Raw genomic sequence first — 13,200 nt, 5'->3', positions numbered from 1 at the left:
TTGAATCCTAAGCTACTGCACTTCAGACAGTGCATTTTGCATTTCCCACTGCTAATCACTGAAATGCTTTAACACAACTGTCTACAACCAAAGTGGGTCAACAGTACTTGGTGTGCCCAAGACAGGAGTCTTTATCGTCACAGTGACAACTCCCTTAAATTGCGCATTATGTTTACATTGTTCTAATGCTTAGTATTCAGATTGCTCTATTGTAATTCCACAGTTTTATGGTTATATGCCTATTCCAGCATAGCAAATGTGTGGCGTGAGAGGTTCTTAGGGCTGGCTATTTATTTGGTTTAATGGCTTTATTGGCTGGATGAAGAAACATTTGTTTTGTGAAAGCATAATCACGTTTAGAAACAATTAGATTGAGTTAATTTTATTCCAGCTTCTCAGGTCATTTCTGTCTAGGCAATGGGGCCTAGTCAATTTAACTATTGGGTGAAGTCATCACTCATCCGGACACAAGAGAATAATGCAGTGATGTGACTTGTCAGTTCAGATTTGGATGTGAAGTTTTTGGAAGTTTAAACTGCGAAATCAGATACTTAGGTATGTATCCCTGAGTGCTGGAGGTCTGATATTTTCAGTTCTCACCTTTAAGATCAGCCACCATCTGAGAATCAGGCAACCAGGTTGAGGGGGGAACTGCTTTAATTGATCGGTTATGTTCTGAGTAACCATGGAAACAGCACTCCGGGATCAGGGCTGTGGGACAGTGATGTACAGTAGGCTCATTCTGAGGGCCAGCGAACGTCACGTTAACACAGCATGTCCCGTTTGTCCCCCCCCCCGCCCCCCCCAGCCCAAGCCCACCAAAGGGCGCATGAGGATCCACTGCCTGGAGAACGTGGACAAGGCCCTGCAGTTCCTCAAGGAGCAGAGGGTGCACCTGGAGAACATGGGCTCCCACGACATCGTCGACGGCAACCACCGCCTCACTCTGGGCCTCATCTGGACCATCATCCTCAGGTTCCAGGTGAGCAGCGTTTCCCAGCCGGGCCTTCTGTCTGTGGGGGCCTTGGGGACATATGCCTGTAGTGGGAGGGCTTTAGACTATTATGCCTGAGGGTGAATTACAGACTATGCTTGAGGGGAACTTAGACTATCTGGAGACTTTAAGACTTATGAGTGAACTTGATTTTGCCTGTTGGAGGGGTGGAACTTTTACAGACTTATGCCTGTTAGAGGGCAAGAATTGTTAGGGACTATTATGTCTGAGTGAGTGTGAGGAGAGAGACTTTTAGAAACTATTCGGTCTGTTATCAGGGAAGGACTCTGCAGTGCAGAGACTCTGTTGATGACTGCCCTCATCGTGCTTAGAATGAAGTGACTTCATGATAAGCACGATATTTCTGGCAAACACAAATGTTTTATATATTATAAGTATTCCTGAAGATTAAGACGACATGGAGGAATTTGGACAGCATTTTTTGCTTTATAAAAATGGGAATTAAGTATTGATGAGCATGAGTCCTTTGTTCAAGCGGTTCGGTTTCGTGTATTGCATTTGTTTAGCTTGGAAGCATGAGTGAGATTGGTCCCTTGTGTGAGCAGTTTGGGTTTCTCTGTGCTGATTGGTCCCTTTGTGTTAGTGGCTTTGGTTTCTGTGTGCTGATTGGTCCCTTTGTGTGAGCAGTTTGGGTTTCTCTGTGCTGGTTGGTCCCTTTGTGTTAGTGGTTTTGGTTTCTGTGTGCTGATTGGTCCCTTTGTGTGAGCAGTTAGGGTTTCTCTGTCCTGGTTGGTCCCTATGTGTGAGCAGTTTGGGTTTCTTTGTTCTGATTGGTCCCTGTGTGTGAGCAGTTTGGGTTTCTGTGTGCTGATTGGTCCCTGTGTGTGAGCAGTTTGGGTTTCTCTGTGCCACAGATCCAGGACATCAGCGTGGAGACAGAGGACAACAAGGAGAAGAAGTCTGCCAAGGATGCGCTGCTGCTCTGGTGCCAGATGAAGACTGCAGGGTGAGCAACCGGGCGGGGCTCAATAGAGCCTTCTGGAACAGTCCCGCACTGCGTCATCTATCACAGTGCAGTACGGTGCAGCACAGCGCCGCACGGCATAGTTTCCTCCATCACAATACAGCACAGCATCCCCCAACACAGTACAGCACAGTGTCCTCCTTCACAATACAGCACAGCATCCCCCATCACAGTACAGCACAGTGTCCTCCTTCACAATACAGCACAGCGTCCCCCATCTTGGGTACATCACAACGTCCTCTTTCACAGTACAGTGCAGCATCCCCATCACAGTACTGCACAGCATCCCCCATCATTGTATGGCAGAGCTTCCCAACACAGCACAACACAGCATCCTCTTTCACTGTACTGCACAGAGCCCCAATGGCTGCACAACACATCATCTTCCATGAGAGCACAGCACAGCCTCCATCACATTATAGTCCAGCACAGCATCCTCCATAGCCGCACAGCGGTGTTGTCAGTCTTGATTCCAAAGTACAGTGGCCTCCATTACAGTTACTGTACAACACTATGCACTGAAGTGCAATGGGTTCAGCCCACCAAAGTTCAGATTTTCACAGATGAAAGATTGTAACAAAAACTACCATCTCTGGTCAGCATGTATTTTGTGCGGTAGCTTAAATAAAAGGCATTTGAGTCCCTAATCTCCCACACCAAGCGCAGGGATTTCCCAGGCCTGGAGTTGACCTGTGCAGAACTGAATGACACCAGTCACTGAAAGGGTGAAAGGTCACAGCAATTCACATTTTTGAATTCACACAATTTAATAAAACTGATTGCCCCTGCGCTGTCTAGCATGGAATTCTTTTACATTTAAACAATTTAAGAAAGTCATTTAGTGCAAGCTCTCCTCTGTGAGTATAAGTTGTTAAAACCCGGATCGGGTCAGCAGGGTTAAACTGGGAATATCTTTATGAAGGATGCATTGTGCTCTACTGACACTGGGTCTTTCGGCGAAGAGTCAAATCGCCTGGAGCCAAGACTACTGACTGCCCCTCTTGTTTCTTTATTGTTTTGTTGAGAAGCTTGTGGACGAGGTTGTGGTCATGGGTTCTGAGGATGCCGGCTGAACCATGAAATAATAATTAATTGCATGTATGGGTAATAAACGGTCCCCTAAACACACTAAAATGTATTTTATTTTGAAGTAGCGTATGAAAATTGTCTGTCTTTGCTTTGTGCAGGTATCCCAACGTCAACATTCACAACTTCACCACCAGCTGGAGGGATGGCATGGCCTTCAATGCCATCATACACAAACACAGGTATTGTATGGCACACCTCACCAACCAATACAACCACTTGGAGCGTTCACAGGTGTGACAAATACAGGTATTGCCACAGCACTGAAATGACTATCACAGTGATGACTATCACAGATCAGACAAATGCAGATATAGACTATTGCAGGTATGGGCTATCACAGATATGATGTACACAGGTATGATATTCACAGGTATGGGCCATCACAGGTATCATATTCACAGGTATGGGCCATCACAGGTATGATATTCACAGGTATGGGCCATCACAGGTATCATATTCACAGGTATGGGCCATCACAGGTATGATATTCACAGGTATGGGCCATCACAGGTTTGTGGGCCATCACAGGTATGATATTCACAGGTATGGGCCATCACAGGTATGATATTCACAGGTATAGTCTGTTACAGGTTTGACAAACACAGGTGTGGAAAGCCAAACGTCAAAGCCACAGGTGCAGCACGCCTCATCTGTCTTGGTTTCAGGACGTACAGTAGAGCTACATTTCCAGCATTAGGTCTGACATCTGTAAGCACCTCAGCATCGGTGCGTGAATTCCGTCTCACTGTGTCCACACAGACCGGACCTGATCGACTTTGACAAGCTGAAGAAGTCCAACGCCCACCACAACCTGCAGAACGCCTTCAACCTGGCCGAGCAGCACCTGGGGCTCACCAAGCTACTGGACCCCGAGGGTACGTCCGTCACCATCGCCACCGGCCTCCAGAAACGCTCTCAGAAGTGTCGCCCACCTTTTAAAATCTTTTACAATGGATCGCGCGTGACACGTTCAAAACAAATAATTGGCTTTCCTCACCCTTTTTTTTTTGTTGTCCTTGTATTGTTCCTAAATAAGGACATGGTGACAGAGCACATTATTCAGGGTTAGGATCACTTTGCTATCTACGTATCCTTATCTGTTCAGCGCTGAAATACAATTGTGGATTTGGAGTTACTGAACACCAGTGGCACAAGTCCAGCAATAGACCCAGAAAAAAACTGTATTAACCACTGTTGGGAACCAAAACATTTCCAGTCACACTTAAGTCACAGTTCCTTTGCAGCAAATGGGTCATTGTTGTGTTGCATTATTTTCAGATTATGAAAGTGTAATGGGGCAGATGGAGGCTTCTCTGCCTGATTTGTGAGCTTCCTCTCAACCTCCTTAAATGGCACAGCCAGATTCAGGGGTTAATAAGAGGTCAAATAAATATCAGAGAAAAACGTTCCTACCTGGAGCTGAATTGAATTTAAATTATTCTTGTTATCTGCCGCAGTCCTGCAGGCACACAGATAGGTGGGACGAAGCTCCGCTCGGGATATTGGACATTAATGCCTCTGTTGTGCGTATCAGTCTGATTACAAGGTCAGAAAGGTGTTCTAGAAGGTAGACAGTGCGCAGTGGTACATAACCAACTTATAAAAACAAGTTCACGTGTCAAACCGCGAGAAAACGTTGGCGGATCCGCGTTGATTGCATATTTTTATGGTGTCATGAAACAGTATTTATCCCATTCATATGCATCACGTGCCCTGCCAACGCAGTTTGAATGACGTTTGTTTATATAAATAAAAAAACACAGCGGAACATCTGCGGAGGTACGCGGCTAAGCGTCTGTTTACTGCTCCGCACAGCGCGAGCTTTCGATTCGCGGAGATGTATTTACAGGAACTCTGCGGCCTTCCTCTGTTGCACCGCACCTGGTAGTTCGTCGCGGCGGTATGGTAAACGGCGCATACCTCCCCTGTAAGCGAGCTTCCGCCAAAACCGCGAGGTTCTTTACCCGCGAAATGCAACGGACGGTTCACCGGGGGGTGGGAGGGGGGGGGAAACAGATCTTTTAAATTTTTTTTTATAAGAAACACGCTGCGCGAACGACAGGGTCCGCACACAAGGGAGCGTGAGAAAACTTCTAGACCATTGTTCTGCTTCCAAACGAAAGCGGGTCTTTCAGACAAGTTCTCCCAAAAATGCTCTCTGAAAACAATTTCCCTCAAAATAAATTCCCTTTCTCTGTAGGAACCGGCAGGAAACCACGCCTGCATTATCCTTTCCCCGTAGCTTTGTTGAGTGAGAAAAATTCTTGAGTTCAGTTAGGGAAAAAAGTATTTTTTTTTCTTTAGATGTCTTTGCTGTGACTTTTTGTACATTGAGGTCATCCAAGGTTAACTTATCTCAATGTGTACATGGCAGATATCAGCTGGATTGATTAACTGATTGATTGATTAATCAATTGAGTAATTGATTGATTGTTTTTAACTGATCCTGGTGTGTGTGTGTGTGTGTGGCAGATATCAGTGTAGACCACCCAGATGAGAAGTCCATCATCACCTATGTGGTGACCTACTACCATTACTTCTCCAAGATGAAGGCTCTGAAGGTGGAGGGGAAGCGTATTGGCAAGGTGAGGGGCGTGACTAAGGCAAAAAGCATATAGACAAAGCATATTGCCATTTATGATTAAAAAGGGAAAATATGCTAAAGTTGTTTGAAATCCATTTTTGGAACTTTTCAACCTGTGCCCAGTGGTAATTTAGCCTGTTCTATCACAAAAAATATATACCACAATGAGAATCTGATCATCCTCAGAACTTTTTATAGCACATCGTATTAATCATTTGTATTAATTATCAATATGTACTGTATCAAACTGTATACAGACATTATACAGTCAGGCAACAGTTCTGGTGCTGTGGGGTTTATCATTACAGTGTAATGGGTCTGGCTGAGTGTGGTCAGACCGTGTGTTATTTGACCGGTGCTGTGATTGACTCATGTCCTTGGCTGGGGTTCAGGTGCTGGACAATGCCATCGAGACGGAGAAGATGATCGAGAAGTATGAGTCGCTGGCCTCCGACCTGCTGGAGTGGATCGAGCAGACCATCATCATCCTCAACAACCGCAAGTTCGCCAACTCCCTGGTGGGGGTGCAGCAGCAGCTGCAGGCCTTCAACACCTACCGAACCGTGGAGAAACCGCCAAAGTATGTACAATACACACACACACACACACACTGACACACTCACACACACACTGACACACTCACACCTGCACACACTCACACGCACACACACTGACACACTCACACGTGCGCACGCACACACAACACACACACACGTGCACACACACACACACACACACACTGAATAGACGCACTTGCTCAAAAGTCCTGCGATGCGCTGCAACATTTCACATGATTTTTACATGGTTGCCACATCTACTGTTGGAACACCAACTGGATAAGCAAATTCAAAATTGCCCCTAGCTACCAGATTCCTGTCATAAAGAAAAAAACAAATACTAACATTATACATTCTAAACATTTACATTCTAAACTTGCAACAAAGTATCCAGGCGATCCCCACTCCTCTCGCGTAACCAGGGAAACGCAGTGTTCTGCGATGGAGTGATACTGCGTGTCACACGAAAGCGTGCTTAACCTTGGCACTGGTGACCTCAGAGCGTTGATACCGGGCGCAGAGACAATGCGCCTCTGTGTTTTGGGAAAGGGACGTTACACCGGCGTCAGAAAGCCAGGGAGGGGTAGAATAAAGTCTTTGTGCTCAGTTCTCCTCTTTTGTCCTGTTTTTCAGGTTTACGGAGAAGGGCAACCTGGAAGTGCTTCTCTTCACCATCCAGAGCAAAATGAGGGCCAATAACCAGAAGGTGTACATGCCCCGCGAGGGCAAGCTCATCTCAGACATCAACAAGGTGCGGCTCCTCCATACCCGTGGCACTTCCTGTGCGCTGTGACCGTGACCTCAGCGCCCACAGCCCCACTTCCTGCACACTGCAGCCATGACCCCCGGCAGATACAGCTGCACTTCCTGTTTACCGCTGCTGTCACATCTGCTGCACAGGCAGTAAACAGTGTGAACTAAGCCATCATTATCACTGCCAAAGGGCAGTCTGAAGCTCGTGAAGATCTGTCGCCCCCTGCTGAAATTAGAGTGGTACTGTTTTGGTCCGTTCTAAGCCAAATCACATCCACATATTTTATCTGCAAAATGCCCTCTCCTCTGTCCTATTATATTGTGAATATAATTTGCCCTGAATAATTCAATCATATTTGCTAGATTGTGCATAATTTATTTTTTCCACAGAAATGTGGTTTTTTTTAACTTACAAAAATAATTGAAGTTTAGTGCAACTGCATGGCAAAGTTTAAGTGAGAGAATCAAAACAGTATAAGTGTTATTATATCAGGTTTCAGGCAATCACAACTTTGTATGATAAGGTTTCAGGAAATCACAGCTTTGAACAATAGCAGTAGTAGCTGTAGTTGCTCTAGTGAGTTGTGCAAAAAAGTATGTGTTGGACTGTGCTTGGGAGACTGAGTTTCTGACAGTAAGTGTGTGTTGGGCTGTGACAGGCCTGAGAGAGACTGAGCTTCTAACAGTAAGGTGTGTGCTGGACTATGCTTGGGACACTTGAGTTTCTGACAGTAAGTGTGTGTTTGACTGTGACAGGCCTGGGAGAGACTGGAGAAGGCGGAGCACGAGCGGGAGCTGGCCCTGAGGACAGAGCTCATCCGGCAGGAGAAACTGGAGCAGCTGGCCCGCCGCTTCGACCGCAAGGCCGCCATGAGGGAGACCTGGCTGAGCGAGAACCAGCGGCTCGTCTCACAGGTACGCTAACGTCACACCTGCGCACTGGTACACTGCCGACGCTCCTGCGCACTGGTACACCGTCAACACACCTGCGCCCTGGTGCACCATCCACATACCTGCACACTGGTACATTGCCAACACACCTACGCACTGGTACATATATGAAGAACCTAAGTTGGTTCTTTGCATCCCCTGGTGGCCATATAGAGCAGTGGCATAATAACAGTATAACTTTCCAATTCATTAAGAAATGACCAGTAGTCACAGTGATGTAATATATACCAGCATATATAATGTTAATGACACAATATAATTTTAGTATTTACTACTTAATACTTAAAATTAATAATATCAATGCTTTTGTGTACAGCAGAACATTATGAGTATTATAAAGAGTAATGTCCATTTTCCTGCCTAAAAGGGGAGTTACTCAAAATTGTCCCCAGTTGCAAATATTGTCAATGCTTGTAAGCAGCCTGTGTGTTGTTTGACTGATTATGCTACATTGAATGACTCTGGTTTGACCACCATCTGCCTCCCCCGCCCCCCCCCCCTCTCTGCAGGACAATTTTGGCTTCGACCTGCAGGCGGTGGAGGCGGCCACCAAGAAGCACGAGGCCATCGAGACGGACATCGCGGCGTACGAGGAGCGCGTGCAGGCCGTGCTGGCCGTGGCGCGCGAGCTGGAGGCGGAGAACTACCACGACATCAAGCGCGTCGCCGCGCGCAAGGACAACGTGATCCGCCTGTGGGAGTACCTGCTGGAGCTGCTCCGCGCCCGCCGGCAGAGGCTGGAGATGAACCTGGGCCTGCAGAAGATCTTCCAGGAGATGCTCTACATCATGGACTGGATGGACGAGATGAAGGCGAGTACCGGGCGTCCTTCCACCGGGGGGCGCCAGTCATTTCTCCTCCAAGTTAACTCTTTTTTTGTTTTGGAACGTGTTTTTAAAATTTTAAGCCAGTGTTCTAGAACTCCACTGGTAACAATTACCAGTAGTGGCTATTACATCAGCATTAGAATGTTCAGTTAAGAGCGTGGTGCCCCTGTTTTCAGGTGTTTGTGTTGAGGTGTGTGTGCTCAGGTGTATTTCGTATGTACAGGTGTTTGTGCTCAGGTTTATGTGTACAGGTGTGTGTGCTCATGTATGTGTATTCAGGTGCGTTTGCTCAGGTGTATTTCGTATGTACACGTGTGTGTGCTCAGGTATATGTCTGCTCAGGTGTGTGTGTGCTCAGGTGCAGGTGTGTGACTCGGTCTCTCTCCCGCACAGATGCTGCTGGTGTCCCAGGATTATGGGAAGCACCTGCTGGGCGTGGAGGACCTGCTGCAGAAACACGCGCTGGTGGAGGCCGACATCGCCATCCAGGCCGACCGCGTCAAGTCCGTCAACGCCACCGCGCAGAAATTTGCCGTGGAAGCCGAGGGTAAGTGGAGAGGCGCAGTTCTGGTAACACCTCCAACTCCGTTCCAGGATCAGTCTTAACCTGAAGTGATTCAGGTTAAATACCTTTCTCAGTAGCAAAATGACTGTGCCTCATCTGTGAATCGAACCTGCAAGCACAGTTTCCTAACCCAGGGATCTCAGCACTCAGTGGCTTCTTTTCAATTGGCAGCCAGTTTAGGTTTTGGAAATAAGGTGTATGAACTCTTCAGCCAGTCAGTGACTTGAATTAACTGAGGTCCCTGTCCCATTAACCATTGTACTCCACCTGTGTGAAATGTACCAGCCTCTACAGCCCTAACAAGCCCCTCTCTGGCCCCTCTCTGGCCCCTCCAGGCTACAAGCCGTGCGACCCGCAGGTGATCCTGGACCGTGTATCGCACATGGAGTTCTGCTACCAGGAGCTGGGCCAGCTGGCGGCGGAGCGGCGGGCGCGGCTGGAGGAGTCGCGGCGCCTCTGGAAGTTCTTCTGGGAGATGGCGGAGGAGGAGAGCTGGATCCGCGAGAAGGAGCAGATCCTGTCGTCGGACGACTGCGGGAAGGACCTGACGGGCGTGCTGAGGCTGCTGAGCCAGCACAAGGCCTTCGAGGACGAGATGAGCGGCCGCAGCGGCGGGCTGCAGCACACCGCGCGCGAGGGCCAGGAGATGGTCGCCGCGGGCCACTTCGGCGCCGACAAGATCAGCCAGCGAATCGCCGAGGTGCAGGAGCAGTGGGCGGGGCTGGAGCGGCTGTCGGCCGTGCGCAAGGCCCGGCTGCGGGACGCCTGCAACATGCACCAGTTCCAGGCGGACGCCGACGACGTGGACGCCTGGACGCTGGACGTGCTGCGCATCGTCTCCAGCTCGGACGTGGGCCACGACGAGTTCTCCACCCAGGCGCTGGTCAAGAAGCACAAGGACGTGGCCGAGGAGATCGCCAGCTACCGGCCGGCCATCGACGCGCTGCACGAGCAGGCGCGGGCGCTGCCCGCCGAGCAGGCGGAGTCGGCCGAGGTGAAGGGCCGCCTGGCGGGCATCGAGGAGCGCTACGCCGAGCTGGCCGAGCTGACGCGCCTCCGGAAGCAGGCCCTGCAGGACGCGCTCGCCCTCTACAAGATGTCCAGCGAGGCGGACGCCTGCGAGGTGTGGATCGACGAGAAGGAGCAATGGCTCAACAGCATGCACATCCCCGAGAAGCTGGAGGACCTGGAGGTGATCCAGCACAGGTGGGGAGCGGAAGGCCACAAAAATATATTTAACTGCATTGTAGTTTTAAATTCGTATGTATGCTAATTTACTTACTTATTTCAATATATTTCTTTTCTATTTAAAGGCTGAAGTATTTTTTTAAATTATTTGATCGAAATCTGGATATTTTAATCACAGTGATCTTGGGAATGTGTTTGATTGGGCACACTTAGAGCCAACCAATGCCTTGCATTCTGTACTTGGTGTAAGTGCTCTCTTTGTATGTCCAGCTAAACACTGTTCACACCATTCAAATCATTTCACACCATTTCAAAACCGTTTCAGTTCAGCTCCCGGTGGGGTCCCAACTGTTCTGTGAATGAGTGTTAACTTTGGCTCTGGGCATTTCACTCTGCCACAGTGGCCTGGTAGATGAATGCCCTTAGGTGATGGGAGTCGGATTATATTATGCCCCTGACATTGACAGAACGTTGTATCGTTCTCCCGTGACGCCTCTCCCAATTCTGTGGGAGTCCTGTGTGGGCCATCGTGTTCTTCCGGGATATCCCTCCCCACTAAAGCAAACCCTGCATGACACGGGCTGTGGCGTTCCCCTGTGATGCCTCTCCAAATTACAGAGTGCTGTGCGGGTTATTGGGTCGCCACCCCCCCAGTGCCGGGCGATTTCCCGCCACAGCTGTCCCTATCCCTGAGCCTGTCCCAAACGGGACGGGCGTGCGCCGAAACTCGACAGACTCCGCCCCGCCTCCTCTCTCCCATCCCAGGCGCTGTCTGTGATTAGCAGGCTCAGCCGCCCCGCAATCAATATCCCTTTGTTATGCCGTACAGTTACCAGCCAGGGTCCTCCTTAGGGTTTTTAATAGCTTCTGTCTACCCACTGTCTCCCGCTAATGGGTGTGTAGAGGTTTCTCAATTGACCCCGGCTCTGTTTTCGGAGGAACTAAAAATGGGACACAGTGAATAAAAATAGTTTTGAGATTTATATTGTCATTTACCCCCAGTCCATACTGCTTTTCTGGATGCCCTGTTCTCTAAAAGCCAAATTCACCTGCATTATTAAAGTTCTTCCATAGCTTTCCGTTAGCCTTCGAAGTGGAATTCGATGTGCACCATTTTATTTCACCCACTTCTATTAATTAATCACAAATGATTTGTTTTATGATTTTTAGCATTTATACCCAGTGTCCCATACATTCTGATTACCACTGCAGTCTAGGCAAAGTAGTCTACCTGCAGCAAAAAAAAAAATGCTGCAGCAATTTCAGCGTGGGTGTTCTGATGTTTTGTGTGGTAGTTTATTTTTTGAGAATTACGGCCAGAATGTTTTTCAAGCCAGACAATCCAAATTTCTGCCAGGTTGTTAAATATTCCCTCAGAAAAGCTTCATCAGCCTTGGCCAGAATTTGAATCCTGTTTGCGCTTTTTGGTCAGAAGTGATTTCTCCCTTCCAACAGTGTTTACAACGTACCACACCACTTGGGAAAAAATGCTGCCATACATCCATTTTTATTTGTTTTTCTGCATGCATCAGCATCATTAGTGCTAGAATATAGTCGTAAAAAATGTGCACGGGGAAATAGTTCCAAAATTGTTACATTTTTTTCATTTTAAGAGTTTGCAGGTTCTTTATTTTACCATTTCCTGTCTGTAGCCTATAATAAGTATTGTTCCCATGTGACACAATCAAGTTGTAGGTCTGTTTGTAATCCACAATAACATAAGTATTATCTGACTGTTCACATACTAATCATCAAATTATCATTGAAATATGAGAAACCAGGAATTATGTGCCTGTTGTTTTCAGGATTCACAATTAGGCAACTGAAGTACCTTCTTTTTCCTTCTCAAGGTTCGAAAGCCTGGAGCCGGAGATGAACAACCAGGCTTCGCGCGTCGCCGTTGTCAACCAGATCGCCAGGCAGTTGATCCACAGTGGACACCCCAGCGAGAAGGAGATCAAAGCCCAACAAGACAAGCTCAATACCAGGTAACAAGCCAACTTCAGTCCCAGGCTTCATCTGAAGGCCTCATAGCTCCGGTCTGCTTGTTTGGGGGCAGGTAGGCGATTGTGGGCCATAAACGTTAAATATAAAACAACAAAGTTGTGTAACCTTCCCACAGCTGCAGTTTGAGTAAACTTGTTCTGTGTATTTGTGAAATTTGCAGAACTTTTCTCATTCCTGTTCAAAAGCCCATTGAAGTTAAAAGTGTTGGTGGAGAATGGATTTTTGTAACGGTATTTTAAAATCATGAATGTCAAAACACCTCATTAAATGCAAGTCATTTTCCGTTGGCTCTCGCATGAAAGAAGGGAGATGTGGGTAGTCTCTGGAAAACAGGAAGGGTATGGGGGGGGGGGGGGGGTTCAGAATCTGTTGAATGTGGTAGCCATGTCCCACATGTTTGCAACAAATCTTTCCAAACAAACAATGAGCCAGGCATGGCCTCTGGTCTAAACAGTACAGCACTACATTACCACAGAAAACAATCAATGCTTCTCTTCTAGAACATTCTCCTTCACATCCATCAGTCTTTCACAGAATAGAAGTGAAACTCTACTGTTTTATGTGTAGCGGTATGTTCCGGAACTTTCTTGTGATGAGAGAGAGTGCTGTGAGCCTTATTCTCTCCTGTGTTTATAATGTTGGATACTAAAAGCCAATAACTATGATAAAGCAATCTCTGTCAGCCTGGAGATGGTACCAT

At 47.7% G+C, this 13,200-nt stretch overlaps 1 protein-coding gene across 3 annotated transcripts in view; it reads left to right on the top strand.

Moving 5' to 3' along the window:
* Window positions 1-13,200, top strand: part of LOC135244872 (spectrin beta chain, non-erythrocytic 1) — a 109,229-nt gene that overhangs the window by 69,421 nt on the left and 26,608 nt on the right. For all 3 annotated transcript variants that reach the window (XM_064317514.1, XM_064317513.1, XM_064317512.1), the window contains 12 exons: window positions 809-982; window positions 1,870-1,961; window positions 3,167-3,247; window positions 3,828-3,943; window positions 5,541-5,653; window positions 6,045-6,232; window positions 6,843-6,960; window positions 7,719-7,877; window positions 8,423-8,725; window positions 9,134-9,287; window positions 9,641-10,511; window positions 12,344-12,481. In XM_064317514.1, coding sequence (XP_064173584.1) covers window positions 809-982; window positions 1,870-1,961; window positions 3,167-3,247; window positions 3,828-3,943; window positions 5,541-5,653; window positions 6,045-6,232; window positions 6,843-6,960; window positions 7,719-7,877; window positions 8,423-8,725; window positions 9,134-9,287; window positions 9,641-10,511; window positions 12,344-12,481 — 2,507 coding nt within the window. The remainder of the gene's footprint in view (window positions 1-808; window positions 983-1,869; window positions 1,962-3,166; window positions 3,248-3,827; window positions 3,944-5,540; window positions 5,654-6,044; window positions 6,233-6,842; window positions 6,961-7,718; window positions 7,878-8,422; window positions 8,726-9,133; window positions 9,288-9,640; window positions 10,512-12,343; window positions 12,482-13,200) is intronic.

Source organism: Anguilla rostrata, chromosome 18 (assembly GCF_018555375.3).
Source record: "Anguilla rostrata isolate EN2019 chromosome 18, ASM1855537v3, whole genome shotgun sequence".
In the NCBI taxonomy this organism is placed as follows: domain Eukaryota; kingdom Metazoa; phylum Chordata; class Actinopteri; order Anguilliformes; family Anguillidae; genus Anguilla; species Anguilla rostrata.
This window is presented reverse-complemented; position numbering and strand designations above follow the sequence as displayed.